This window comes from Myodes glareolus, chromosome 3 (assembly GCF_982192425.1).
Source record: "Myodes glareolus chromosome 3, mMyoGla1.1, whole genome shotgun sequence".
NCBI classification, from domain to species: Eukaryota; Metazoa; Chordata; class Mammalia; order Rodentia; family Cricetidae; genus Myodes; species Myodes glareolus.
The window spans coordinates 66,106,899-66,134,316 of record NC_142028.1 but is presented as its reverse complement, the minus strand read 5'-3'; the positions used below and the strand labels follow the sequence as shown (position 1 = coordinate 66,134,316).

Sequence of the window (27,418 nt, the reverse complement as noted above, 5' to 3'; positions counted from 1 at the left end):
GGTGGAGCCGCCATAGAAGGGTCATTCCAGGAAGAAGAAGCAGCTGTGCAAGGCCCTATGAATGGGAAGTGGGGGGGAGGTATAGGGGACAGTGTGGGGAGATTTTAAGGAATATGGCTTGAGCATAGGGATGGGACATCTTCGAAGTTAAATAAAACAAAGGAGTGTATTTACAAATGTGTCACCAAAGGAGGGGGGACTTGAGGTAGGATGCCACCTGGGCATGGAGGCACAAGGCTGTAATCCCAGTCACCCGAGAGGCAGAGGCCAGAAGAGGACAAGTTCAAGGATCATCTGTGTGACTTAGTGAGATCCTAGCTAAACACTGAAGACATTCAAATCAGAACGGGGTGAAGTACATCTCTAGCATGAAGAGGCCCGAGGGTCAACTCTTAGATCACTTTTTCCAAAGGTGGGAGAGTGGAGTAGGAAGGGAGGGAAGGAGGAACAAATGAATGAAGGAACACAGGGAGAAGCATATAAAAAGAAAAGGAGGGAAGATAAGACTCCATCCATACAGGGGCTTCCAGAGCGTTTCCTGTCAAAGACCATAGGCTTCAGCCTTTATGGTTCACGTGGCTCGCCGTTGCAATTCCCTCTCTTCCTTCTAAGCATGAAGGCAGAGGTGGACACCATGACCATTGCTTGTGTTTCAATAAAACTTTATTTGTGGAACTAAGTACAGAGGCAGATTTGCCTGTGTGCTGTAGTTTGTCAGCTGCATCCCAGATCTTGTATTGGGTGATACTGGTGACAGGTTTCCTGGGCCGCCACTCCTTGGTCATTTCTACCGGAGTGCTCCTGCTGGCAAGACAGAATGGTTGCCTCTCCCCAGGGGGTTGGAAAGCATAGCCTGTAGAGAATCTATTTGAGGCTTCATGCTGTTGTGTAAAAACCAATGTGAATTGTATGTTCTAGGCCAAAACAGGTTCTTTTGTTTGAATATAGAATAAAATTTCCCAATTGTGGGGTAGGGAGGTGTAAGTAAACCACAGGGCCTGCAGAAAATTCCTGTTCCTGGGGATCTGCAGAGCGCATGCTGGGAGGACAGGCCTTGCTGTCTCCTCTGGCAGCTAGGATACAGGGACTGCCTGAGTTCTTTCTCTGCCCTCTGTTAGGCCACCACCTCTGCTGCATTTTCTCAGGCCACCTTTGCCCACGTAGTCACCCATTCCTTTCTTAGCTGATTCCATCCTTCTACCCTTCAATTCGCTTCTTGCCTTGTCCCTTTTAGACTTGGTCAAGTACCAGATCACAACCATCTCCTATTGATGATCCTTTTTTTGCTTTATGTGTGTGCCATGTATGTGTAGATGCATGTTCTCATGTATGGATGTATGTGCAAGTCTTGTTTGGTATAGAAGTTATGTTGGGTGTTATCTTAGTTAGGGTCTCTGTTGCTGTGAAGAGACACCTTGACCACGGCAACTCTTATAAAGAAAAACATTTAACTGGGGCTGGCTTGCAGTTTCAGAGGTTTAGTCCATTATCACCATGGTAGGAAGCATGGTGGCATGTAGGCAGACATGGTGCTGGAGAGGTAGTTCTACATCTTTATCTGCAGGCAACAGGAAGTGAACTGTCACACTGAGCGTGGTTTGAGCATACATGAGACCTCAAAGCCCGCCTCCACAGTGACGCGCTTCCTCCAATAAAGTGGCACCTCCTCCAACAAGGCCACACATCCTAATAGTGCCACTCCCTCGGGGCCAAAAGTTCAAACATGAGTCTGTGGGGTCATTCTTAATCAAACCACCGACATCTTCCTGGACCATGCTATGCTTTGGTGGCTGAGAATCTTGCACCCAAGACTCTCTAGTTTGGTCAGCATAGCCTGCCAGCTTGTCTCTGAGATCCCATGAGCCTACTTCCCAAGTGCTGGGACCACAGGCCCCTGCCATGCCCACAGTTTTTCCAAGGGTCATCTGGTCCTTACGATTTCATCATCAAGTCATCTGCCCAGCCCCCTGTCTGAGTTTTTAATATGGCCCAGCTGCTTAGGTTGATTTTGAGCTCTGCTCTGCCACTGGATACAAATAGCTGCTGTTTCCCTGAATGTGGCGCAAAACTAAAGGGTCCGTGGCTGTTTTTACATACATTTGTTGAGCCCTTACCTCAACAAATTCCCTGTGTCCCTTGCAAGAAACTACTCAACACCCTAGCAGGCCAGCTCCAAATCCTTCCCAAACCATTCCCAAACCCAGATCCGTGGAATTGAAACGAGATAGCAAAACTTTGTCTGTGTAGCAATGTTTTATTGAAAACGAAATTCATTTCTGCAGTCATAACCATCCAACCAGGCTTAACAAGTATACTTCCTGCTAGATTAGTGGTTCTCATCTTTCCTAACACTGCGACCCTTTAATACACTTCCTCTTGGTGTGATGACCCCAAACCATATAAAACTATCCTCATGGCTACTTCATAACTGTAATTTTGCTACTGTTGTGGAGCGTAATGTAAAAATCTGATATGCAGCCCCTCTGAGGGATCGAGACCCACAGGTTGAGAACCACTGTGCTAGATGACTATAAATGATGTTCACGGTAAGGTATTGGTCCAAGGGTGACAGTGGCATGTTGGTGGAGGCAATGGCAGCAAGGAGGGCCAAGGAGGATGCGGTCGTCGCTACCGCTGATGACAGCAGTAGGGAGGTGCCAGTGGAGATGGCCAGCAAGGGCAGTGACAGGGAGCACTGCGGTGAGCCTGCTGACTGGCAGACAATCAGCCCCACTCCGCCTTCTGTGTTCTTGCCTCAGTGTCCACAGCGACATCCTGCAACGACCCTGGAGTTCCGCAGAACGGGAGTCGGAGTGGCGACAGCTGGGAAGCTGGTGATTCCACGGTCTTCCAGTGTGACCCAGGCTACGCGCTGCAGGGGAGTGCGGAGATCAACTGCGTTAGGATCGAGAACAGATTCTTCTGGCAGCCCAGCCCACCCACGTGCATCGGTACAGCGCAGCTGAGGGTGCTGCTTCTTCCTCCAGTCTCGGGGTTGTGGGCACCAGGCCTCTTCACACAGGAGGCAGCTGCCTTTTGAGCCTGGGCCAGGCGATTTAGAACAGAAGAGTGGTAGGGAAAATCCAGTTTTCCTACCACACTCACAGGCACACACACACACACACACACACACACACCACTACCTATGTTACACTTTTAAAAATTATCTCAGAGAGTTGCGAGCCTGTCCCTCTGTCCCTGGCCCATCTGTCTAGGTGTATGGGCCAGTCACCCTAGGCCAGAAGATAGCAGATCCCAGGGGCAAAGGAAAGACATTTGTTCCCCCTCTCTTGAGGAATTGTTGACTGGCTAGACTGGGGTTCCTGAGATCTGCCCTGTGTCTTAAAAATATATATATATATCTCCATTCAACCGATGAAGGCTATTAAGGAAGAAAAGGTAACTTTGCTTACAAAGGAAGGGGACTCCATCATCCTGTCCTCAGCTACTTGAGACAGGTGGGTGGGGAGACTTAAAAGGAGAGGTGGCAAGGAAAGACGGAAAGACAGTAAGAGAGCAGCCAACCCCCAGCTGCTCACATGCCCCAGGTGCCCACATGCCCCAGGTGCCCACATGCCCCAGCTACCCACATGCCCCAGGTGCCCGCATGCCCCAGGTGCCCACATGCCCCAGGTGCCCACATGCCCCAGCTACCCACATGCCCCAGGTGCCCGCATGCCCCAGGTGCCCACATGCCCCAGCTACCCACATGCCCCAGGTGCCCACATGCCCCAGCTACCCACATGCCCCAGGTGCCCACATGCCCCAGGTACCCACATGCTCCAGGTGCCCACATGCCCCAGGTGCCCACATGCCCCAGGTACCCACATGCTCCAGGTACCCACATGCTCCAGGTGCCCACATGCCCCAGGTGCCCGCATGCCCCAGGTGCCCACATGCTCCAGGTGCCCACATGCCCCAGCTACCCACATGCCCCAGGTGCCCGCATGCCCCAGGTGCCCACATGCTCCAGGTGCCCACATGCCCCAGGTGCCCGCATGCCCCAGGTGTCCACATGCTCCAGGTGCTTACATGTTTGTGGCTCTTTTTCCCCCTGGGTAAAATGATGAACTTGGTTGTTGCCTGTGCTCATGGCAGGTGGGTGGCAGGTGGACTCAGAAGAACAGAGAACCCAAGGCCACTGATTCTGTACATGTGCCGGGCTCACACTAGACATTTGCTTAGATAACCCCATTTAGCTTTTCCCTGCAGCTCTCTGAATTTAGCACCATTCCCTCATTATAGCTATGGGAACTGAAATAGACAAATTTGGATATCTTGTCCCAAATTGCATTACGAAGAAACACAAGAGCCAAGATTCCCGCCCACGGCAGACCGAACAGAAAGCCTCTCCGTTCCCACCACCCATGCTCCAGCTCTGCTAGAGATAGATTTAGGGACTTCCTGTGACCTCTCCCAGCTGCGTTCTTACTGGAAGGTTTCGTGGGAATGCCTCCCTGACACCTGAGGCTTTACCTTTGCTGGTCCCAGCTCTAGGGCCTGGTGCTGAAAGGAAGACACTGAATCCCTTTTCTGGGTAGAAATGGGCTTAGCTGGGTTCAGTGTTGGGAAACAAGTTTGCAGGTACAGTCAAAGCCAAGTGCAGGCAAGGATCTGCTACCCACTGGCTCAGTGGCCTTGGAAAAATTGTTCAACTAGCCTGGGATGCTCACTTGTGAGGGAAAATACATATTCCTTTGTGACATTGTGTAGAGACACCACGCCTAGTCCTCACCTCATCAAATGCTGTCTCCTTTCTTTCTGCCCCCAATTCCCTTCTTGGTTTTCTATTTCAAATCCTTGGGCTCCCTTCCTCTCCTTGAGCCAGAATCCCATTGGCGGCGCTGGGGCGGTAGTTCTGCTGGGGAGCATCCAGAGGGCTCCATGGCCCCTTCCAAAGTCCTCTGTCCCCTAAGGTTATGGCTCTCTAGTATACTTTCCAGAAAAATAAGTCCTGCACCAGCATGCCTCAAAGAAGGTCTGTGCTGGGCTGAGCTGGCAGGCTACGTTGGGCACCGAGTAGGGCAGGAGGTTAATTCAGCTTCCATTGCGCATTCTTCCACACGCAGCCTCGGGGAGTGTTCCTCAGGCTACAGAATAAATGTCTTTGCCTCTTCTCGCAAACAGATTGGAAATCCCAGTGATAAGCCCCTCATTTCCGGCTCCTTGGCAGTCTGCCATGAATGGAGCACGCTGGCCTTGATGGCCCTGCCTTACAGAAGAAAAACAAAGGAAGCAAGCAAATATTTGTCAAGCATCATCTGTGCTGGCTGCCGGGCTAGCCAGGATCACAGCGAAATCAGCACATGCGCTTAGAGCTCTGGATTCCAGCTGCCCGAGTTCAAGTCCAGAGGAGGAGGCCGACTGTGGAGGCAGGAAGTGCAGGCTTGAGTCTCAGAGTGACCAGGAGAGTGACTCTACCTCTCTGGGCCTCGGTTTCCTCTCTGTGTATCATCCAGGAGAGTGCCCTCCGTCCCCATGTCCCGCTCACTGAACTGTCAGTGAGACCAAGTGAGCGAACACTTTTTCTGAGGGGACATGTCCTGCTCAAGCGTTTCTGGGTCTTTCCATGGAGAAGACACCTTCTTCATGAGTCCTCCGGGCTAACATTCACCCGTGCTAGGGCCTCTGGGGCCTGACTGGGGACTTTACCCTTTTTAGGCACCTTTGTGGGAGCTGACCAAATCAGCAATGTGTTAAGCAATGCAACAAGTCAGCTCTAGTACAAGCCAAGAGCCACTCCTTTGGCCCTCTGCTACATACTTTTGTCCCCCCCACCCCCACACACACACCTGCACAGACCCCACCTTCCTGCAACCTCTTTGCCTATCTTGTTCTTCTGGTCACTGCCTATCTTGTGCCTTCTTGTCACTGTCTGTCTTGTACCTTCTGGTCACTGCCTATCTTGTGCTCACTGCCTATCTGTACCTTCTGGTCACTGCCTACCTTGTGCCTTCTGGTCACTGCCTACCTTGTGCCTTCTGGTCACTGCCTATCTTGTGCCTTCTGGTCACTGCCTATCTTGTGCCTTCTGGTCACTGCCTGTCTTGTGCCTTCTGGTCACTGTCTGTCTTGTGCCTTCTGGTCACTGCCTGTCTTGTGCCTTCTGGTCACTGCCTATCTTGTGCCTTCTGGTCACTGCCTGTCTTGTGCCTTCTGGTCACTGTCTGTCTTGTGCCTTCTGGTCACTGTCTGTCTTGTGCCTTCTGGTCACTGTCTGTCTTGTGCCTTCTGGTCACTGCCTATCTTGTGCCTTCTGGTCACTGTCTGTCTTGTGCCTTCTGGTCACTGCCTATCTTGTGCCTTCTGGCCACCTCTCACAGCTCCTTGCACTCTAACAGACCCGCCATCCACTACAAACTTTGGCAGTGCCTTTGGTTTCCAATCGAAGCCATCATCCAGTCTCCACCAGCTCTTGGCTCTTGACTCCTGATGCACCCAGCATCTGCTCTACTCAACACCCCGTACCACATAATCCCTGGCCAGGATGCAGGGAACTGCCTGGGACCTGCAGAGACTGAAGAAGTCCCCTGGGAAAGTAGTTCAGTGGGTCCTTGGCCACCTTTCCCCATCTGCTGAGAAGTCCAGCAGTCTAGGAGAGGGTGGCCACTGAGGACTCGTTAGGGACTGGAGCACACTGCTTCTGATGAGGTGCACACTCATCCTTAGACAAGGAGTTTGAGAGGCTGGAAGGCATGTGGGCTCCAAGCAGATGCCAGCAGAACTGGCAGCCAAGGAGACCAACAGTGCTTGGCAGGCAAGCGTGATGGTGTTTTCCGCTCCCTGTGATATCCTGTATCACAGACAGATGCGGTGAACACCCCTGAGGCTCTCCTGAATTTTGGACACCAGACAGTGGGAAGATGCCAAGTAGTTCATGTGCCTGACAGGCCACGACGAGACCATTTTGACCGTGAAACCTGTCCATTAAGTATCACAGACACCCTCCTGAGAGACATCACCTCTTTTCACCACGACAGGAACATATGCAAGGCCAGAGAGGTTAGGTAATTTCCCTGAGGTCACAGCCAGGAAGAACCTGGTATTTATTTAAAATAACTTATTGAAGATGCAGCTCAGTTGGCAGAGTGATAGCCTAGCATGCACAGAGCCCTGGGTTCAATCCCCAGCATCATGTCAAATCTGGTGTGGTGGAAAAATCATCTATACTTGGGTGTTTGCACGTGGGAGGTAGAGGCAGGAAGATCAGGAGTTCAAAAACATCCTTTGCTACACAGCAAATTAGAGACCAGCCTGAGCTACATAAGACCCTGTCTCAAACCATAAAAACAACAACAACAATACTATTACTGATTGAGGTGAAATGAACATAATATAAAATGACCCGTTTATAAGTGACCAGGTAACGTGAACAACCTTACCCTTGCCTTCTTCTCTCCTCAGCTCCTTGCGGGGGAGACCTAACTGGGCCATCAGGAGTCATCCTGTCACCAAACTACCCAGAACCCTACCCACCAGGCAAGGAGTGTGACTGGAAAGTGACCGTCTCCCCAGACTACGTCATCGCCCTGGTATTTAACATGTATGTACCTTCCCCAAGGTGGGAGGCTGAGGGCTTTTGAGAAGCTAGGGGGTTGAGGACCTGGGTGCTTAGGTGAGTACTCGTGGATGTGTGGCAGAGTTCTCAGTTCCAGGGGTAAAACAGAGATGGAGACGGACGGGGTGTCCAGTGTTGGCATTGGCTGTCTCCTCTGTACCAGGCTCTGTGTCAACAGAATCTTTGCAATAGTTTCTGAAGTGGCTAACATTCTTTCTCTTATACTTCTGGAGTTACTAAAATCAGAAGAAAAAGAAAGCCCCACCTGGGTCCCCTTTCCCTTCCCCCACTGCATGTTCTCTCCCCAGGGCCTCCCTCCATCCTGAGGCCTTGAAGGCCTCCAAGACCTTTCCACCTAACCCATGCCCCCCACCTCTGTTCCATTCACAAGCAAGTCTCCATAGATCTGCCCTATCCTGCTTCCTACCCCCAGGGGCACCCAGAGCCACTAAAGCCTGGCTGCTGCCCTGACAGTCCATTTAGGGACATTTCTGATTAAAACAAAACAAAACAAAACCTCCAACATGGTCTGGGGAAATGGCTTAGTCAGTGTTTGCCATACAAGTCCAAGACTCTGAATTTAAAAGGCTGGACATGGTGGCACGTGCTTGTAATCTCGGTACTGGGGAGGCAGAGATAGGCATCTCCCTGGGGCTCCCAGCCTAGTGAGAAACTCTGTCTCAAAAACCAAGATGAGCAGCCTTTGGGGAACAATGGCCTGAGTTGGGCGCTGTATGTATGTATGTATACCAGCAAACTCCCACGTGTCTTCCCCTCCATCCTGTTCCTGCCTGGCTTCAGCCTTTGTCTTCCATCACAATGCTGTTCTAGTCTTCATATTGGCCCCTCTGTCCCGACTAGCCTTCTAACATACTTTCTCCTACAGACATCTTAAAATCAAAGAAACAAACAGGTCCCTTATTTCTTCATCCTTTACTAAATCTCTGCTGCTTGTAAGTCAGTCTGAATTTCTGGATCTGGCTCCTCCAATCTGGCACACACACACCTCTCCAAGCGGGCCACCATCCATTCTGTACCAGGAGCTCCAGCCAGACTGAAATTCAGTGGTTTCCTGAGTCTCAAAGACCCTCCCGTGCCCTTTAGCCTCACCCCTGCTTCTGTCTCCCAGTGACTGACTTTTTCCTCCTTGTCTCATTGCTGAGAGTTATTTCTTTGCCCAGAATAAACTCGGGCTGGACCAACATGAAGACCTTAGTGATTCCCTCCCTGGAGACTGTACATCTTATGGACCTTATAGTATACACTCCTGGCCATTCTGTACAATCAGGAGAGTGACCTACTGTAGCTGTGGTTTTTGTGTTTAATGAGTAAATTCATTAAGTGTACAGAAAGCTGATGCAAAATAATAACGAATGAGAGAGCAAACTGGTCATCAAATCAGGCACTCGAAGGACCCAGCAGGAATCAACTGGGATGCCTGTTTAAGGCGGCGAGCTGGAGATCCCGGTAGAGCCTGTTCCAGACAGAGCAGAGTGTCCCTTCTTGTAAAATATTCAAGTGAGAGAAGAAAGAGCAACAGACAGAGACAACACCTTCAAATAAGATACCCACAGCATCCAACAGAAACCAACTGAGAAAGTTGAGGCAGCTGGGGTTCCCAGGGAGCTTTTGGCCCATGAATAAGCATCTCATGGCTGTGAGCTTTTGCCCAGTGGTTGAGCATCTCATAATTGTGAGCTTTTGCCCAATAGGTGAGCATCTCATGGCTGTGAGCTTTTGCCCAGTGGGTAAGCATCTCATGGCTGTGAGCTTTTGCCCAGTGGTTGAGCATCTCATAATTGTGAGCTTTTGCCCAATGGGTGAGCATCTCATGGCTGTGAGCTTTTGTCCAGTGGTTGAGCATCTCATGACTCTGAGCTTTTGCCCAGTGATTGAGCCTTCCGTGGCTGTGAGCTTTTGCCCAGTGGGTCAGCATTCCCTGGCTGTGGATAGACTTCTGCTGTCTCTTTCCCACGGCAGGCACTTTTGTGTCGTGGGATAACAATAGTGGCTTCTGTTGAAAATGCCTCACCTTCTAGTGAGTCTCAAGGACCGTGTTTTTACTCCCTGGGTTTTTATTCTTGAGCTCTTTCACCCTCCTTGTCACAGAGTTAGGAACTTGTGGGGAGCACTGGATCTGAAATGCAGGAGTGGGGAATGCAGCCCCACTTTGAGAGTCAGCTTCTCAGAGAGCCCAAGCAGCACATGGCAGTCTACCAACATAGCGAACATTACAGTAGCAGACTGGTCGCTGCTTCTCCCAGCACCGGCGGCTCTGGAAAGGAAGGCACGTGTCTAGCACGCCCCCCCCCCCCCGTCCTTGGCACCAGGCACAGTTAGGCATCTGGAGGGGGCTCAGTTAAAAATTCATGACATGAAGAAGGTAGGGACAGGGACAGGCAGAAAAATACTCATGCCTGTATTCCCAGCTCTGAAGCAGGATAGCAAGGAGTTCAAGAGTTCAAATCCAGCCTGGGTCACAATGTGAACCTGTCTCAAAATCACAGAAAAATTTAAAAAAAAAAAAAATACCAGATCATTCTACAATTTGTGACCAAGACAGACTCAGCCAGAGACTTTCCCTGAAGAGATTTGAAAGAATGGGTAGTTTCCAGGGCAAGAAGACTATGTCACCCAGAAATAAGAGACAGTCTTGTGGTCAACTCTGTGTGGAAAGACTCCATGTATAAAGGACACACGTCTGCTTCCAAACTCCCACCCTGTTTCCCTGCTCACGTCACCCTCTTTGTTCGGGCCTGATTGAGGCGCCCTGTCTACACCACCTGTAGGGTAGAAGCGCCACTTCATTCTCAGTCTGTCAAAACGGTGCATCGCAGTGTCCCCCCACCTCTTCCGGGGCATGGGCGCCTTTGCATCAGAAATCTGTTTTCTGAAAAACACATTTACTTCTCTATTATTTTCATCTTTTTCCACTTGACTTCGTATAAATTGCCTTTATTGGGCACGTGCTTGAAAGCAGAATCACGGATCAGAGAGCAGGTCCACGCTAAGAGTTATCAGATAGACCATGTGGAGTTCCCAGTGGGGTGAACTAATTCGCATAACACTCTATCAGGGAATAAGGAATGCTAAGACCCCAGTTCCCTATAATCTGTCATTTTCCCGTTACGGTCTCTCTAGGCAGGTGTGTCCAGCCTGCAGCCTGCAGGCCTCATGGGTCCCACAATAGCTACGAATGTGTCCTGACTTATTTGTAGATGACGATAATCATGTCACAATATCAAAAACTAAGATGCCTCTGCTAGGTACCCTAGGGGGATGCATTACCTCCATGAACTCCTGTTCTCAATTTGCTAAACTCTTAGTGTGGCTTTTCATCCCACACCTGGTTCAGAGTAGCTCAGAGACATCTCAAGGCGACGCTAGGGTCCAAGTGGTGGCAGATGCTGACGAGCTCCGTGGCTGGCCTGAGGGGGAGGGAAGAAAGTGGGCTTTTCAGGGCGGCAGGCCCCTGCTGGAGATGACTCCCTGGTAACAAGACTCCCTCTTGTCTGCAGTTGGCAATTTGCTTTCCCTCCTGCGTGAGCAAAACCTGAAGTCTTTGGCTACAGAACTGAGGACACTCACTGACTAGAATCTAACCACCTGTGCCCCAAATCACATTTTGTAGCATCTCTCCTGACTGGAAAGTCTCTGGGGTCTCAGTTTTCAGGGTTGGGTCACATGGGATGATGGGCTTGCTTTCTGGGAGGCCCCGGTGAAAGCCTGTTTGACCTTACCAGGACGGGGATGGGCTGTTTTTGTTCTCCAGATTTAACTTGGAGCCTGGCTATGATTTTCTCCACATCTACGATGGACGGGACTCTCTCAGCCCTCTCATAGGAAGCTTCTATGGCTCCCAGCTCCCGGGCCGCATCGAAAGCAGCAGCAACAGCCTCTTCCTCGCCTTCCGCAGTGATGCATCTGTGAGCAATGCCGGCTTCGTCATTGACTACACGGGTAAGGATCTGGGGCTAGCGAGTCCCACGGGTAGGGCTAGTGGAAGAGCAGTGTGGTACAGAAGGGGAGAGATAGGTTTGACCACAGGGAGCCTGGAGGTCCCTTACAGAGGATGTCATCCCTGAGAGCCACCCCCCCACTTGGCTTAGTCTTGCATATTCACATACCCCAGGGCATGTGGTAGTAGCATTCTTTTGACACCCTGTTTCTGTTTCCAAATCACTGTTTCTCTTCCCCCTTCTCTATAAGGGTCATTCCTAACTCTACTTCAACCTCATAGTCTCCCTTGATACCCATCAACTAACACCTTCTGGGTCGTTTCCATCCATTGTAGGGGTCCATGTTGAATCTCAGTCTTCCTCTAGATCCCAGCCAGAGTCTCCCACCATCTTGGCAAACTGCCCATGTCTTATTTCATCTCTTGTTGCTATAACAAATACCTGAGGCTTTGTATTTTTTAAAGCAAAAAGGGTTATCTAGTTATCATAGTTTCAGACTGAAAGTCCAAGATTGGGTCTGGTCTTCTGGGTGGGGGGAGAGAGAGCAGCCCCACAGTGGAGGGAATCCGTGCATCAGAGATTACATGGCCAGAGAGATGGACAGAAAGCTGGAAGGATACAGGAACCAGGCTTCCTGTTCCTATGACCACCCATGATAACGGAGGGACCCTTGGAATTGCTTTAATCCTTTACAAAGGCATCACCCTGCCCCCGCTGACCTGATCACCCTTAGGAAATGCCACCACTTAAAGGTTTCACAAGCACCTCAACATCATCACACTGGATACCAAGTGCCAACCTTTGGGGTGTACATACAAACCACAGCCGAGCTGTCTCAGGTCAGATAGACAGAGCAGTCTGTGAAATTCTCGGGCCCTAGTGCTTGAACACTGGCACTTTGTCACAGACTGGCTTCCTCCTGATACATCTGATGGCATCCTGTTCTCCTGTCTTTTCCATTCATGTACTGCTACTGAATTTTGGAATTAAGCCAGTGGATATTGGAGAGCTCAAACGAAGTTGATGGGTTTTTTTCTTAAAGATAACAAATATTTTAGATAATAAATATTTTTCTGTCATAGGTTCTCAGCTGCCCTTGTAGGGCTCAAATAGCCATAGACAAAAACATAAAGGAATGGGCATGGGCACGTGTTGAAAACCCAGTTGGGGTATAGCAGGATGAGAGGTGGAGATGGCTCAGTCAATAAGGTACTGACACACACAAGGACCTGTGTTTGAGTCCCAAGCACCCATATATAAAACCAGTGAGCTGGAGAGACAACGCTATGGGTAAGAACACATGGAGAGCAAACATAAGGATCTCAGTTCAGATCCCAGAATCCACATTAAAAACCAGGCATGGCCACCCATCCACCCACTCGTGACCTTAGAGGAGGAATGCTAACGCATGGCTAGATGCCAGCCTAGCTTCAAGATCAACAAGGGAGTCTGCATCAAGGGAATAACATGGAAAGGGGAGAGCGGGACACCAAATGTCGTCTTTTGGTGTATACCCACACACAAATGTGTACATATGCCACACACAAATGGGCATACACCACGCACAAGCATGTACATATGCCACACACAAATGTGCATACACCACGCACAGAAGTGCATACACCATATGCACGCATATGTAAGTATTTTAGGTCAGCTTGTCACACTCAGCTCTTCCCTTGAAGGCTAAAGCAGCCACAGGCAAAGCAGAAAGAAATGTGCATAACCATGTGTCAATCAAACCTCACAAAAAATAGCTGAGGTCCCTGCCTGGCAAGAGCATAGCCTGCCAGTTAACTGGATTAAGTTCATGTTTACCACTTAACAACTGGGTGACCTTAGGTGGTTGTTTTACCTCTCACTTCTTCATTCATAAAATGATGGCAGGAACATTCCTTCCCAGCAAAGTTACAAATCTCGATGGTCCTGTGCATTAAAGTGATTGGTACAGTACCTGGTATATATCAAATGCCCTGTGCTCTTTAGAGATGATGAACAGTCGGGACAGTGTTCTGGGCTCCCAGGCACTCCACATTTTTCTACTCCCTTATTTCTATTCCCCCTTTGACTTTCTCTTCTTCCTTAATTATCCCAGATAGCATCACCCAAGTCAAGTTCTACTTCTTCCTTGATTTGTGAACTTGGGGCAATAAAAATTATGTTGCAAAGGGTTAAGATCAAAGACTGTTTGTTTATCTGTGTTTGCACACACACACACATATATCCATGTATATATATATATATGTATATGTGTGTGTGTGTGTGTAAGAGAGAGAGAGAGAGAGAGAGAGAGAGAGAGAGAGAGAGAGAGAGAGAGAACAAGAGAATGCTGTATTACCCTAATGCCTAGAATGTTCCAGGTACTCTATAGAGCCCATTCCCTTCCTCTCACCATCATCGAGGTTCAACCAGACCTCATCAGCCTTTGTGTACAAACATGTTCATGTTACCAGTTAAAATTAATTTTTTTCTGGCTCTCATTTTCCACTTGCATAGTATAGGACCCCAGCCACCTTTTAAATTGTCCCTTAATTAAACATTTCTGGTGACCCCTGAGAACACCACATATGTGTTCACAAATAATACTAGCCACAATTGCCACTTAACCCATGTTTATACACTGCCAACGTTCCCTGGGTATTTCTTATCCATCAACTGGTTTGACTCCTTTCATTGTCTGCCAGTTGTCATGCGCAGTTCTAGAAGATACATGGAGCATGGGATGCAGTAGCATTCCTGCCACAGGAGAAACCTGGGGACGGACATCGTCCTGTTCTCTTGTCTGAGCTTTTTCCTATTGCTGTAATATAACATGCTAACAAAAGCAATGAAAGGGAGATGGGGTTTGCTCTGGCCCACAATTCACGGGTGCAAACCATCCCAGTGGGGAAGTCAACGACGTGGAAAGAGTTTGAAGCAGCTGATCGGATCACATCCACAGTCAGAAAACGGGGACGGGGTGGGGGGGCATAGTATTTTGCAATTCCAGTTTCCATTTCTGTAGTCTAGGATTCCACAGTGGGCAGGTCTTCCTACCTTAGGTAACAGAACCAAGAGAATCGCGCGGGCACACCTAGAGGCCCATCTCGCAGGTGACTCTAAACTCTGTCAAGCTAATCTTTAACCCTAGCATGACACCTCTCTTCTTTGAGAACCATTCAGAGCTCTCCTAACCACAATTCTCCACATTCCCATCCAGGACAAACAATCATACATTCTGATGTGTGCAAGCATATGTGCGCGTGTGTGGTGTGTACTCTGTCTACATGATCATGAATGTGCGTGTGTATATATAGACACCTATGTATATTGTATGGTCACATGTCCATCAGTGGATGTCTGGCATCTCTCTCCATCTTATTTTCTGAGGCAGGGTCTCTCACCTGCTTGTCCACCATGCTGTCTGCCCATGGAGCTCCAGGGATCCTCTTTTCTTCATCTCTCCAGTGCTGAGGCTGTAGACATGCACCCCCATGCCCAGCCCTTTCGCGGGATCTGGGACTTGAACTCAAGTCCTCATGCTTGTCCAGCAACTCTTTACTGGCTGAGTCATCTCCCCAGCCTGACTTTCTGATATTCTAACTAAAACTAAGATCCGACCCGGAATCTCTGTAGCTCCTCTGCCCATCAACCCCAATGCTATGTCATCCTGGCTATTTTTCTTATTCTTCTTCTCTTTGTTCATGTTTTTATCTGTACCCTAATTTCTCTGCCTCTCAGTCTTTCTATTATATAAGCCTTTCCAAATTGGGGGAGGGACACACCCCAATGGCCAAGGACAACAAGCAAAAGACAGGCCTTCTAGAGCCCTTTGAGCCCCAGGCAAGTCTCAGCCACCAGCAGCAACAACTCTGATTTCTCTTAACTGTGTTCTTCTGTGTAAAAATTCCAAAATCTCACTCCAGATGCCACAAATATCATTTTATGTGTCTTCTTGATTTTACTTTCCTTGCAGAGAATAGGCTATTAAGTAGAAGCTTCCCCAGCTTCCCCTAACTAGTCACCTTGTCTGTGGCCTCCTGCCTGGAGGTACAGGAAGTTTACAAGAGCCCTCTGTGCAGAGATGGTACTCAAGACAATGAGACTGAGTGCTGTGCAAACCATAGGGACCCCAGGCAGAGAAGTCAAGAGCCCCGTCCACTTCCCACCCCATCCCACATCCTGACAGTGTCCCCAGTGGGAATCAGCAACTCTTAGCTTAGCTTCCGGCTAAGAGAAGCTTTTACTTTCAGGTTAAAAAAACCCACTTAGACCAGTTTAAACAAAAACGAACAAAGCACTTCATAAATGGGTAGATAATTTTAAATATGTTGTTGAAACTACTTACAGGGGGAAGGTGCAGACAATGTTTATTCCTCCGTCTAAGGTCCCAGTGACTACTGAGGCACAATTTTGCCATAATTCACTCTGGAGATCCAGTGAGTTTATAGGGCTTCCTCACAGAGCATAGATGAGGGGTACTTAAAGGGATGTGGGGGCTCCTGCCCTGAACTGACAAAGTTTCACCCAGCAAGGATGAAGGTGTCCCCATAGCGGTATAGATGGAGTCCCCTCTAGTCTTCCATGCAATTAATGCAGAGTAGCACACACCAGGTGGAAGGGGTCCTCGGATGAGGGTCTCATGACCTGCCCAGCCCTCCGTGAAGGGGTACATAGTCAGCAGGACCATTATCTTTTACTAGTAGGCACAGCTGAATACAAGATGGCGGCTGTTTGAATCAGAGGCCAGTGAGTCACAACAGAAGGAAGGAAGCAAACACCCAGTCCACCCAGAGACAGAGGGGAGACTTTGTTGTTGCAGTCCAGCTAGCCACCAAATTAGCTCAGACTCGAAAGGGTGCGTATTTCAGTAACTCAGGAATAGAAACCCACTCTGACGTAACTCAGCAGTGATATATTGGAAGGCTGTGAAAGCCGAGGCAGGAGGCATACAGTGCCCCTGGGTAGCTCGAGTCAGGGTGAGAGTGGAATTGGGACCCCCTCCTGATCCCTCTCCTCCTTGGTGAATGTCTGCCGGCTCTCCCTCTCCATTCAGGTGTCCTGGATTCCTCATCCCCCTAGGACAAGTATGGCCACCTCATTCCTGGCTTAGGATCTCTTCCCAGTTTACATCCCCGCCCCAAATTCAGTAAGGGATCCTAAGAGGGACCAGGCCTAATTTAGGTTTCTCCTGAGAGGCATCCTTGTGCACAACTTTGTCTCAGGGACCAAGAACCACTCCATCTTTCTTTGCCTGTTCATTCGGCAGAGACTAGTTAAGAAGGACCCACTGTGTGCCAGACATCAGTATCCGGGCTGAGAATATAGCGGGGAACCAAAGCCTTGCTTCCGTGGGGTCAGAAATTAGTGACAGTCAGACAGACAGATGCTTCTACACAGGGGACAAGGGGGACATGGGATTCTTAGGAGGAGGGAATGTACCCACCCTTCTGGAAGTCAGCTGCATAAAGTGATTCTGAGTGCAGCACAGCACCCACTGGTAGGTTTCTGTTCCATCATCGCTCATCAGAATCTACCTCTCGGGTGGCTTTGTTCTTTGCTAGGGAGAAACAAGGGAAATGTTGTCTTGCTGCTGAATCCCAGGGAGGCATACTGTTTCCTCCTGGTGGGGATGTCAGCAGGAAGGATGGTCTGCAGGGACCTTCAGTTACCTCTCCCAGCTTATGCCCTGGTCTCTTCTGAAGCAGAAGAGACTAAGGTGTCTGTGCACATGTGTCAAACAGTTTAGCCCTACTTCCTGCCATGCGCAGTGAAGATGTTGAGAATTCAGCGTGAGCAAAATAGCTGAGGATGTGGCTCCACTCAAAGGGGTAACACTTTCTCTCTCTCTCTCTCTCTTTCTCTCTCTCTCTCTCTCTCTCTCTCTCTCTCTCTCTCTCTCTCTGTGTGTGTGTGTGTGTGTGTGTGTGGTGTGTGTGTGTGTGTGAATATGTGTGCACCTGAAGGCCAGAGGTCACCCACCCTCACATTTCATCCTCAAGAGTGCTTTCTACTTCCTTCAAGAGCTAGTCTCTTATTGGTCCATATCTCACCAAGTAGCTCAGGCTAGCTGGCCAGGGAACACACTCATCTTAGCCCAGTGCTGGGATTACAGGCACACAGTCCCACACCCAGAATTTGTGTGTGGATTATGGGGGGGGTAGACTTGAATTCTATATTTTCAGGGCAAACACCTTATTGACTGAACCATCTCCTTAGCCTTTGCCTGGCCCTGACTGATTGAATGGTTTGACTGTTGTCCCAGGATTTTGCTCTTGGGAAGATCAGGAATGGACCTGATCTGTGAGGACCAGAGAGAAGCCCTTCCTGTTTCACTGCTCCGGGCAGCTTGGGTTTTTATTTATGACCATGGTGGTGGTGTTTCTGTCATCCCATCTTATTATTTACAGCCAAGCTCCGGCCAGCTGCAGGTCTGTTTCTGGTTGGCTCTCATTCCATCTCTCACTAGCTGAATGGTTTGGGGAACCCATCCTGCTTCTCTGATGACCACATTCCCCACTTAAATCCTGAGCATGAATGTACCTGGCTCTGCCTGTTGAGGGCGCAGATGAGATGACAGATTCGGAAGGGCTTTGAGAATGACACAGGGACATTCCTATGTGTGGGGCTGTCATTGTTATTTATTAGTGTGATAACACTCAGCGTGGCAAGCCCGTCTTCTGAAATATGGGTGTGAATACACAGTGGACCGGAGTCAGGATCATCGAAGAGCTTGCTGACTGGTCACGCCCCTCAGTGTTCAGCCAATCCAGCAATTGTTTATCAGACCTGTTCTCTGTGCCACCCATGGCCAGCCCTGGAGCTACAGTCTATGGCAGTTGCTGGGGTTCTAAGAAGGCTAGATAGCTGTCCCCAACCCCCAGGAGTTTGGAAGTCACTGGAAATAAATGTCCTTTGCCAAGCCTACCCAGAGAATATAATGCATATTATCATCAGGAAAGAGAAACAGATTTGGCCAGGGAGAAAGCCAAGTTCGAGAAACCTGCTCAGAGAGGGTAGCATTGAAAAGTGCAAGAGAGCCTGTCATCATTCTGGCATGGCATGGGAAGTGGCCCACAAGCCAGTGCCCCTAAGTGGGAACCTACAGACAATTAATGACTTCCGGTTAAAGAAGAGTCGGTTTCCTTTGAGGGTAAATCTACCAGTGAGTCACCCATGCTCCAGAAGAAAACTCCACACGAGGAGTATATATACTGCATAGATTGGAGTCAGTGAGTTATTCAATTAAAAAAAAAAAGCATGAAATCGGAGTATTAGGGAGGCGGGGTTGGGTCTGGGAGAAGTTAGGATTGGGATGAATATAATCAAAATACAGCATATAAAATTCTCAATTAATAAAAATATGTAATATTTTAAAAATAAAAGTGAGTGAACCATAGAAGACAAAGAACACCGACATGGGGGCGGCCATATCCGGTGGGGGTGGGGCAATGCTACTGCAGCGATTGCCCCCAAAGCACCGTCGTTTAAGCAAGATGCAATTTTATTCTCCACCCAGTGAAAGAAACCAGGATGCTGTCATGCAGGGTGTGTAAGGTGTCCTCACTGTGTCTTGTGTCCTCTGTCCTGCCAGATGACACAGATAAGAAAGTATTAACCACACGGAGCACCAGGGAAAGTGTTAACCACACGGAGCACCAGGGAAGGGAGTACTCACAGAAATTTCTGTCATTGGGTGTGTGTGTGTTTACACACCCATGTGCATGCATGTTCATATATGCGCATGCATGTAAAGGCCAAAGACCAGCATCATCGCTTGTCTTTCTCAGCACCCTCTACCTGGTTTTTTGAGACAGCGTCTCTCCCATGGAACCTGGAGTCCGCCAGTTTTGTTAGATTGTCTGGCCAGCAATCAGGGATCCAAATGGCTCCACTCCTCCCGGCACTAGGGTTACATGCACACACTGACACATACCCAATTTCTTACATGAGTGCTGGGGATCTGGACTCAGGGCCTCACGCCTGTGAGGCAAACGCATTACCAGCTGAACCACCTCCCCGGCTCCAAGTATTGTAGTTTTAAGGAACTTCCCAAAGAAGTTGTCCCCGTGAAGGCAACGTTGACAAGACCTGATGGAAGTGAGATGGGAACCTTATCCAGATGTGGGGATGGACTGTGCACAGAGGCTTGTGAGTCCAGAGCAAGTCAGCAAAGGAACAGCAGGGGGTGACGTCACAGAGGGGCGGCATCTGCAGGGCCCTTGTAGGCCTGGAAGGATTTTGTCTCCTATGAGGAAAACAGAAAGTCTTGCCTGTGCTTTCCCTCTCCTAGACCAGACCTGACTGCCCAAGAGGCTGGGATATGTAGGTCTTACCTGGTGCCTGGGTTCCATCTTTGAAACTGGAAGAGGGAATGGAAAGCGGGTACCGCAACTGATTCGGACTCTGCGTGAGCTTGGTTTCAATTTCTTAAATTTCAAATGTGATTTGACTCATTATGAATTTATAGTCACGGATCATCATCTCTCTGCTATTGGAATGTGGGTCATCCAGTGGCCATTTATAGTCTAGCCAGAGCATCAGGCGTAAGGAAAGACCAGAATTGATGCAGGGGTCAGGGTGAAGTACCATAGGGCACACAGGATGCTGAGGAGGGGCCCTTTGCCTGGCAAGTGAAGGATCTCTGGGCTTAGTGAGCCCCAGCAGTACACCCAGGACTGCTGCGTGTTCGACTGTGTGGGGAAGACTTGAAGAGCCGAGAAATTAGAAGGGCTCACGTGTAAGAGCTGATGGACATGACAGGAGTATGGGCCCTCGGGGTCTTGTCCCATCGCTCAGCGGGCTGATTGGCAGCTAAGTGACAGCCTCGAGCAATGACTGCCATGTGTATAAAAGGTACCCCGGTGACAGGAAGTGCCCTCAGCAACATTCATCGCAAGCCAGTCATCTCTGAACTCTGGTATCTTCTCTGCCAGTCTTTCCCTCCTTAGCTCCACTCGTCCTGTCTCAGAGCACTTCCGGCAAAGCGGCTAGCACATGAAGAATTGCGCGGTGTCCTTGCCCTGCATCGACACTCTGACCAAACCCCGAGGACCAGTGACAGGTTCCTGGTGTCGTCTGCTCTTAGCTGCGTCCTGCCACTGCCTGGCTGACAGTCCTGGTGACAAGGATGAGAAAAAGCTGCCGCGGGTAGCATAAGGGCTGCCTTCTAGGACGGCTTTGGATTTCTTTGGGGAAAAAGATCAGAGTGTCAATTCCCCTTCAGACAACCGGGCCCCAGCTGGTACCCTCAGCACTTAGGAAACACCAAGTATGGTGCAGAAAGATGTCAAAAGAATAAATGGCTTGGTACAATTACAGTTGCCTGCCTATAAAGACTGTTGCTTCCTCTCCGACACAGCGGCTATACCTGAATCTACTGATGCTGTAACTACCATCTGTGCCCCCCCCCAAAGCTCCTGCAGTCACTGCCATCTTGCTCAGGTCGTGGCCTGGCAGGACTTACTGTCCCGCTGGCACCTGGCCCTGCTGCTGCCGCCAAATGTAGTTTTTACCTACGTTTCTGTCGTTTATTTACCAATAAAGACTAGAGAGACCCAGATGTTGGGGTGAAAACCCGCTAGCTCAGAGGGGCAGAGAAGCAACCAACTGACCTTCTGTTTTGGCCAGAGACCCAGCAAGAGAGCATCTCTCCGCCATCCCAAACCAAAAAGGCCATGAATCTCTAAATCCCTCCCTACTCTTTCCTGTGCATCTCTCTATCCATATTCCTGGCTCCTTCATACTCCCTATGGTCAATTCCACTGGCTCTGCCCTCTGCTCCAAGATTGATTTTATTAACACAATCTTGAGGTTTCACACTGCAATCAATTGTCCTGTAACAGAAACCACCTAAGAGTCTTGTGACCAGACAGCAACCACCATTACTTCAGTGAATGTTAAACACTTGGTATCCAGTGAAGACGTAGAAATCCATATTGGAGCTTTTGGTATTCAAGGGGTTTGGGGCATCCAACCAGATATGGGGTGAGGTTTCCCACATCCTCCCTAGATCTGAGGTTAGTGCCCTATATGTGAGCCTGAGGAACAGACATCAGCTCCACCCTCAGGCCAGCACAGTGAAGGAAAAAATCCGGAGAAAGAGATGAATCCAAATGCTAGGCATTGCCAGGCTTGTGGCTGGAGATAGGAAGCCAAGGAAACCTAGCCTATACCAGTTTGAGGGGTGAGAGAGGAGCCAGGAGCCAGACCTGAGCACTGACTGACCCCTGCCTTCCCCCAGGGTGTGGGAAGTGGCGTAAGCTCACGGCTGGCAGAGCAGTAGCTGCTCTCCTTGAGAACGTCAGCAAAGAGATGGAAAGGAATATCCAAGGTGAAGACTTCACTATTCCTCTGCGGCTCACAGGGTTGGAGAGAATCAGCCCTGAAGGCCATCCCTAACCTCAGCTCTCTGAGGTGTTTCTAGACACACAGGGAAATTGACTGGCCATCCTGAGCGCTTCTGTGATACTCAAAAGTCTCTAATGAGCCTTCCCCCTCCCCCTCTTCCTCACTCACTCGCTCTGTCTTCCTCTCTGGTTTCCCAGAAAACCCAAGGGAGTCATGTTTTGACCCCGGTTCCATCAAGAACGGCACTCGAGTGGGCTCTGACCTGAAACTGGGCTCCTCCATCACCTACTACTGCCACGGAGGCTACGAGGTTGAGGGTGCCTCCACCCTGAGCTGCATCCTGGGGCCTGATGGGAAGCCACTGTGGAACAACCCAAGGCCAGTCTGTACCGGTGAGAATAGCCAGGACCTTGGGGATCTAAGGGCTTGAGATGAATGGTGGGCAGAAGGGTGTGGGGGGTGAGAATCAGGACATGGCCTCAAAGGGACTCCTGAGAAGCAAGCAAGGTCTGATAAGTGGGTTCGCAAAGAAGAGGGTTGGCTTCATCATCCACCCAGTGTCTCAGTCCCTCTGGACGGTCACCTCTCTGGACATTCAGAGAGATGCTCAAATGAGGTTGGTAGGCCTGCCATCCAGGAAGTACACACCAGGAAAGGGAGATAAAGGTGACCTTGGGCTGAGGACATTCTGAGTGATGTCTGTGTAAAGTAAGGCCACAAGGTAGTCTTGTGTTGCCACCTGTGTGTGAGAGCCCCCAGAACATGCCCCCCCAAACTGAAAAATAATGAGGACTCTTTGCCTGGGTAAGTGGGCGAGGCCAACACCAAGGCCACTTGTGGAAGTTGGCACCAAGAACAGGAGCAGTAGGTAGCTTGACTGAGTGGTCCCCAGAAGGGAAATGTGGGGAGAGAATCTTCAGCCTCCTGCTCAGTAAATGCCAGTGCCTTCATGGATCAGCCATGGAGCCAAAGACCACGTCCAGGTCCTGCATATAAGCGTGAAAGTCTCATGATGTGAGCCCCAAGGGTGGGCCCTCAGGGACCCATGCCAGTGTTAACACCTAGAGGGCAAAGACCAATGTGTGTCCTTAGGTGAATTCCAGACGAGGGACAAGATGTCCTCGGCCTGGGCAGGGCCAGAGGCCCAGGCTGGGAGAAGAGAGGGTGAGCAGCTGATGAAGTGTCACCGAGTCACCAGGCCCCTCTCTGGCTTCTCTTTCAGCTCCCTGTGGTGGACAGTATGTGGGCTCAGATGGAGTGGTCCTGTCCCCAAACTACCCCCAGAACTATACCAGTGGACAGACCTGCTTGTACTTTGTCACCGTGCCTAAGGACTACGGTAGGGTTTCCTTGACTTGCTTCTCTGTTTTCTGATTCCTCCCATTTTCTTCCAAAATGGCAAGCCCTCGGGGTCCTCCATTGTGAGACCCGGAAGGACAGCCTCTCTGTCGGGACAGGGAGCATCCTGGGATACACCAGGAGAAGGCTTTCCAAGAGGAGAAAGAAGTGCACACACAGGCGTAGTGTATGTTGGAGGGAGAGGGGGCAAAGGTGAACTGGTGAAGAGGACTGAGATGGGGTGGGGGATGGGGGAGAGGATGGCACCAGAAGCCTTTGCAAGTCCTCAGTAGCTGCAGCAGATGTGAATGCCGTCTTGACCCCTGTGGAGAAGACTCTCAGGGACTCCCTAGACATCTGTGTCCTGGTGCCCAGTTTGTCAGCCTATTAACCTTGCCGCAGAAAGGCCCCCTAACCCTGCACCAGCAACCCCTCTAATGTCTCTCCTCCTGGCCCGAGGCCAGCAGAGCGCTGCTCCTCCGCCCCACCCCACCTCAGCCACACTTTGTCTGATTTTTTTGCCATGTCTCCTCCACAGTGGTGTTTGGCCAGTTTGCCTTCTTCCACACAGCCCTCAACGACATAGTGGAGGTTCACGACGGCTACAGCCAGCATTCCCGGCTCCTCAGCTCACTCTCCGGCTCTCACACAGGTACCCAGGGCCAGCAAGGGATCCGGGTGGGCCAGGGTGGGGGAGAGGGAGGAAGGGGAGGCTGACCCATGCCTGGACTGCTGCCAGGAATGAGGGCCTATACCCATCAGGGCCAGAGGGGTGCTGTTTTATAATCCGCTACAAGTTTTCCACATCAAAAGGGCCACACGTAACAGAGGACCCAGGTACACCTCAGCCTCATACCCAGACCCCAACTTTTCTTTTCACTATGAGCATGTTGTGTTTTCACTGTAGGAATTGGGAGCCAAACCAAAATCATCATAGGGGAGAGTTTAAACATACAACACTCCGAACGAATGATTACCACAATGCAATGTGTGTCCTTCTACTCAGATCCACACAGACAGACTTTTACATATTCTGTTGAACAAAACTATATATACATTTCATTGTAATTACTCTTACCATACATTTTCTCTGTCGTTAAGTATCTCTTTTATAATAGGGTTTTTAATGCTTCTTACTCGTTCCTCCTATAGTTATTTAAGATTTATATAACAAATTCCCTAGTGCTCTGCATTTAGCTTGCTTCTGCATTATGAATAATATCTCATTGCATTGTACGTACATCTTTATACATATCCCTGACTGCACCTCGGCATGTCTAAGAGTGGCTGAGCAAAGACTACAGTGAGGTCACTGAGGCTTGCTGTGTAGATTGTCAAATAACCCTGGTAGAAAGATCTTGCAGCTTTCTTCTCCAAAAGTGAGACAATTTTTTCAAAGTTATCTATTTGAAATGTACAAACAGTATATCATTTTTTAATTTGCCTTTTTATTGCTGGTGAGGTGGTAACTTTTTATATATATATATATAATGTCTTTATTGGCCCAAGCATTTTTGTCGCAAATTTGTGTTGATTTTTCTATTAGCCCTCACCTTCAGGAAGTAGAACCCCACATGGCTACAGGCAAAATACATCCTATACCAGGGGAATCATATACACTTGGAAAAGCCTTCCCCTCCAGTTTGCTGTTCGCCTTGTAATTTTCTTCGGGGTATGTTTTGATATCAGAAAATTAAAATGCCCCTTGTATCAAATAGATCTTTCTTTCATCATTTATGCCTTCGCTGTGTCCAGAGCAGATGAATACCCCTTTTTTTCTGTCTATTCTTTCCAGTTCTATCGCTTCTTCTTTATTCCTCTGAATTTTATTTTGACTTTTTATTTGTTACAGAGACTCAAACCAATTAATCAGTTGTCCTGCCAGGATTTTGAAAATGTCAAGTTTATATCTTCTAATGTTTATGGTGTTTGAGTCTTTTTCTTTACTTTTAATCTATTTCTTCCAAGTGTATATCTCTCCCTGTACAGGTTTTGGTGATTATAAAGCTGTAATGGTACTTGGTATCACAAGAACTTTTCAAAGATTTACTTTCGTTTTATGTGTATGGGTGTTTGATATGTATAGAAGTACAGCACATACATGCAGTGCCCAAGGAGGCCAGAAGAGGGCACTGGATCCTGCAGAACTGGAGTTAGGTTGGGAACTGTTGTGAGGTGCTAGGAACCGAACTCAGGACCTCTGCAAGAGCCACAAGTGCGCTTAACTGCTGAGCCATCTCTCCAGCCCCACCGCAGTAACTTCAAAAGCTGTGTTCCTAATCATCCTGTGCTCGTTCTTTGTTTGTTTGTTTTTGATACAGGTCTTTTTATTTATCCCAAGCCGGCCTCAAAGTTCTCATCCTCCTGACTCCCAGGCACTCAATACCACAACTAACTATTGTGACTTTTTAAATTGGCCATTCTTGCTTGTCACCTCCAAATATCATCTAGAACTATGTTGTCAGTGGAAGCACGATTAAAACTCAGAGACAGAAATTGTGGTTCAACCTGAAGGTCAGAAAAGCAAAACAGCCAGCCACTGGCTCTTACTTCTTCCTCAGTCCAAAATGGCGATCCTGCCTCCAGGAATCTCAGAATGAGACTGTGACTGAGAACTGTCTCCTCCTTCCTTATAATCCTCTCCAGCGCTGGCATTAAGGGCGGGCACCATCACCACCTGGTTCTATGACAAGCTACTGTGGCTGCTGGGATTAAAGGTGTGTGTCATCGCCGCCTGGTCTGTAAGGTTGGCCAGCGTGGCTGTTTTATTTTTCTGATCTTCAGGGAAGCTTTATTTATTAAGATACAAATAAAATGGCACTGTAGTCAGCTTTAAAAATGCATAGGGATGGCACTATAGTTCAGCTGGCAGAGTGCTAGCCCGGCACACACAAAGGCAAGCATGTTTGGTGCCTAGCACCACATAAGCCTGGTGCAATGGTGCGGGTCTGTGACCCCAAAAGTTGGGTGGTAGAAACAGAAGAATCAGAAATTCAAGGTCATCCTCAGCTGCATAGCAGGTTCAAGGTCAGCCTGGGCTACAGGAAACCCTGATGCAAAACAAGAAAAAAAAACACATAAGTTATCTCCAGAATTTCAAAAAATGTATAGCTTATGTTAGAGACATACATCCGTATATTATACATCTTTATATTAACCCTTGTGCCCCACAGGGAATACGATGTGTCTCTATTTATCTGTTAGACACTTTGGGGGTCAGGCTGCCGCTTACATTTAACCAGTAGCGATTTGTTGCTTTTGTTAGCTTTATTCCCAGCTATCTCATGAGGATTTTAGCTGTCTTTATTGCTCTCTTATTATAAATGGGTCTTTTTTGCTCCCTTTATGTTTTCTAGCTAGTCTGTGCTAATCAATTCTAAGGCTGGCATTCAGAGTACATTCCTCTTACAGACCCAGTGAACTGTCCTCAATAGGGCTGATATCACAGGCTAATTCTTGGCTGCTGGATGAGGAGCACCATCATTTGCAAATAAATTGGCTTCATTGTTTTATTTCCTCCTCCTCCTCCTCCTCGGTCGCTTTTCTTTGATTTCCTTCCATGGCTCCTGCTCTATCCAGGTATATTCTTTTAATTTCAATGCTAATATTTTACCTTTTGGTAAAGTTCATTTCATAACTTCGCTTCATTTTGCGATGTCACTTATGTAACATGCAAGGTTGGTTTTTTTAATGCCCTTGCTCCGGGGCTTACATTCCGGGTCTCTGGAGCGCTGTGCACTGTGTTCGCGGCCCCCTTCCCTGCTTGGCTGTGCTTGCTAGAGGTTTATAGGAAACCTCCGTCGCTGTGGGGAGTTCTTATTGCTCCGACTTAGTGGTCCTTCTATGGAGTTTGTCATTTTCTAATTAGCCGCTGCTTTTATTTCGTAAATTCTCTCCTCTGTTGCTTCTGCAAATGACTGTGTTCTTCTCAGCCTGACTTCCTGGGTGGAGAGCGTTGTTTGTACTCTTCCCTGTACAAGAACACACATGTTTACAGTAGTGTGCTCAGTTTGAGCATGCTTACAGCAGCGTACTCACTTGGGCTTTGTGTCGTTCATTTTGACATGTACTGTTTGATGTATACTACTTCAACACATGGTACTCCTTTGCCCAAGAGATAAGAATGTCTCTTCTAGGGGCTGGAGACATGGCTCAGCAGTTAAGAGCATTGACTGCTCTTCCAGAGGTCCCTGGTTCAATTCCCAGCACCCACGTGGCAGCTCACAACTGAAAA

At 49.0% G+C, this 27,418-nt stretch overlaps 1 protein-coding gene across 1 annotated transcript in view; it reads left to right on the top strand.

Annotated features, from left to right (window-relative positions):
- The window catches only part of Csmd2 (CUB and Sushi multiple domains 2), a 562,459-nt gene that overhangs the window by 435,645 nt on the left and 99,396 nt on the right, over positions 1-27,418 (top strand). The window contains exons 27-32 of the mRNA XM_085686610.2: positions 2,760-2,951; positions 7,405-7,543; positions 11,331-11,518; positions 22,044-22,238; positions 23,069-23,185; positions 23,723-23,836. Coding sequence (XP_085542736.1) covers positions 2,760-2,951; positions 7,405-7,543; positions 11,331-11,518; positions 22,044-22,238; positions 23,069-23,185; positions 23,723-23,836 — 945 coding nt within the window. The remainder of the gene's footprint in view (positions 1-2,759; positions 2,952-7,404; positions 7,544-11,330; positions 11,519-22,043; positions 22,239-23,068; positions 23,186-23,722; positions 23,837-27,418) is intronic.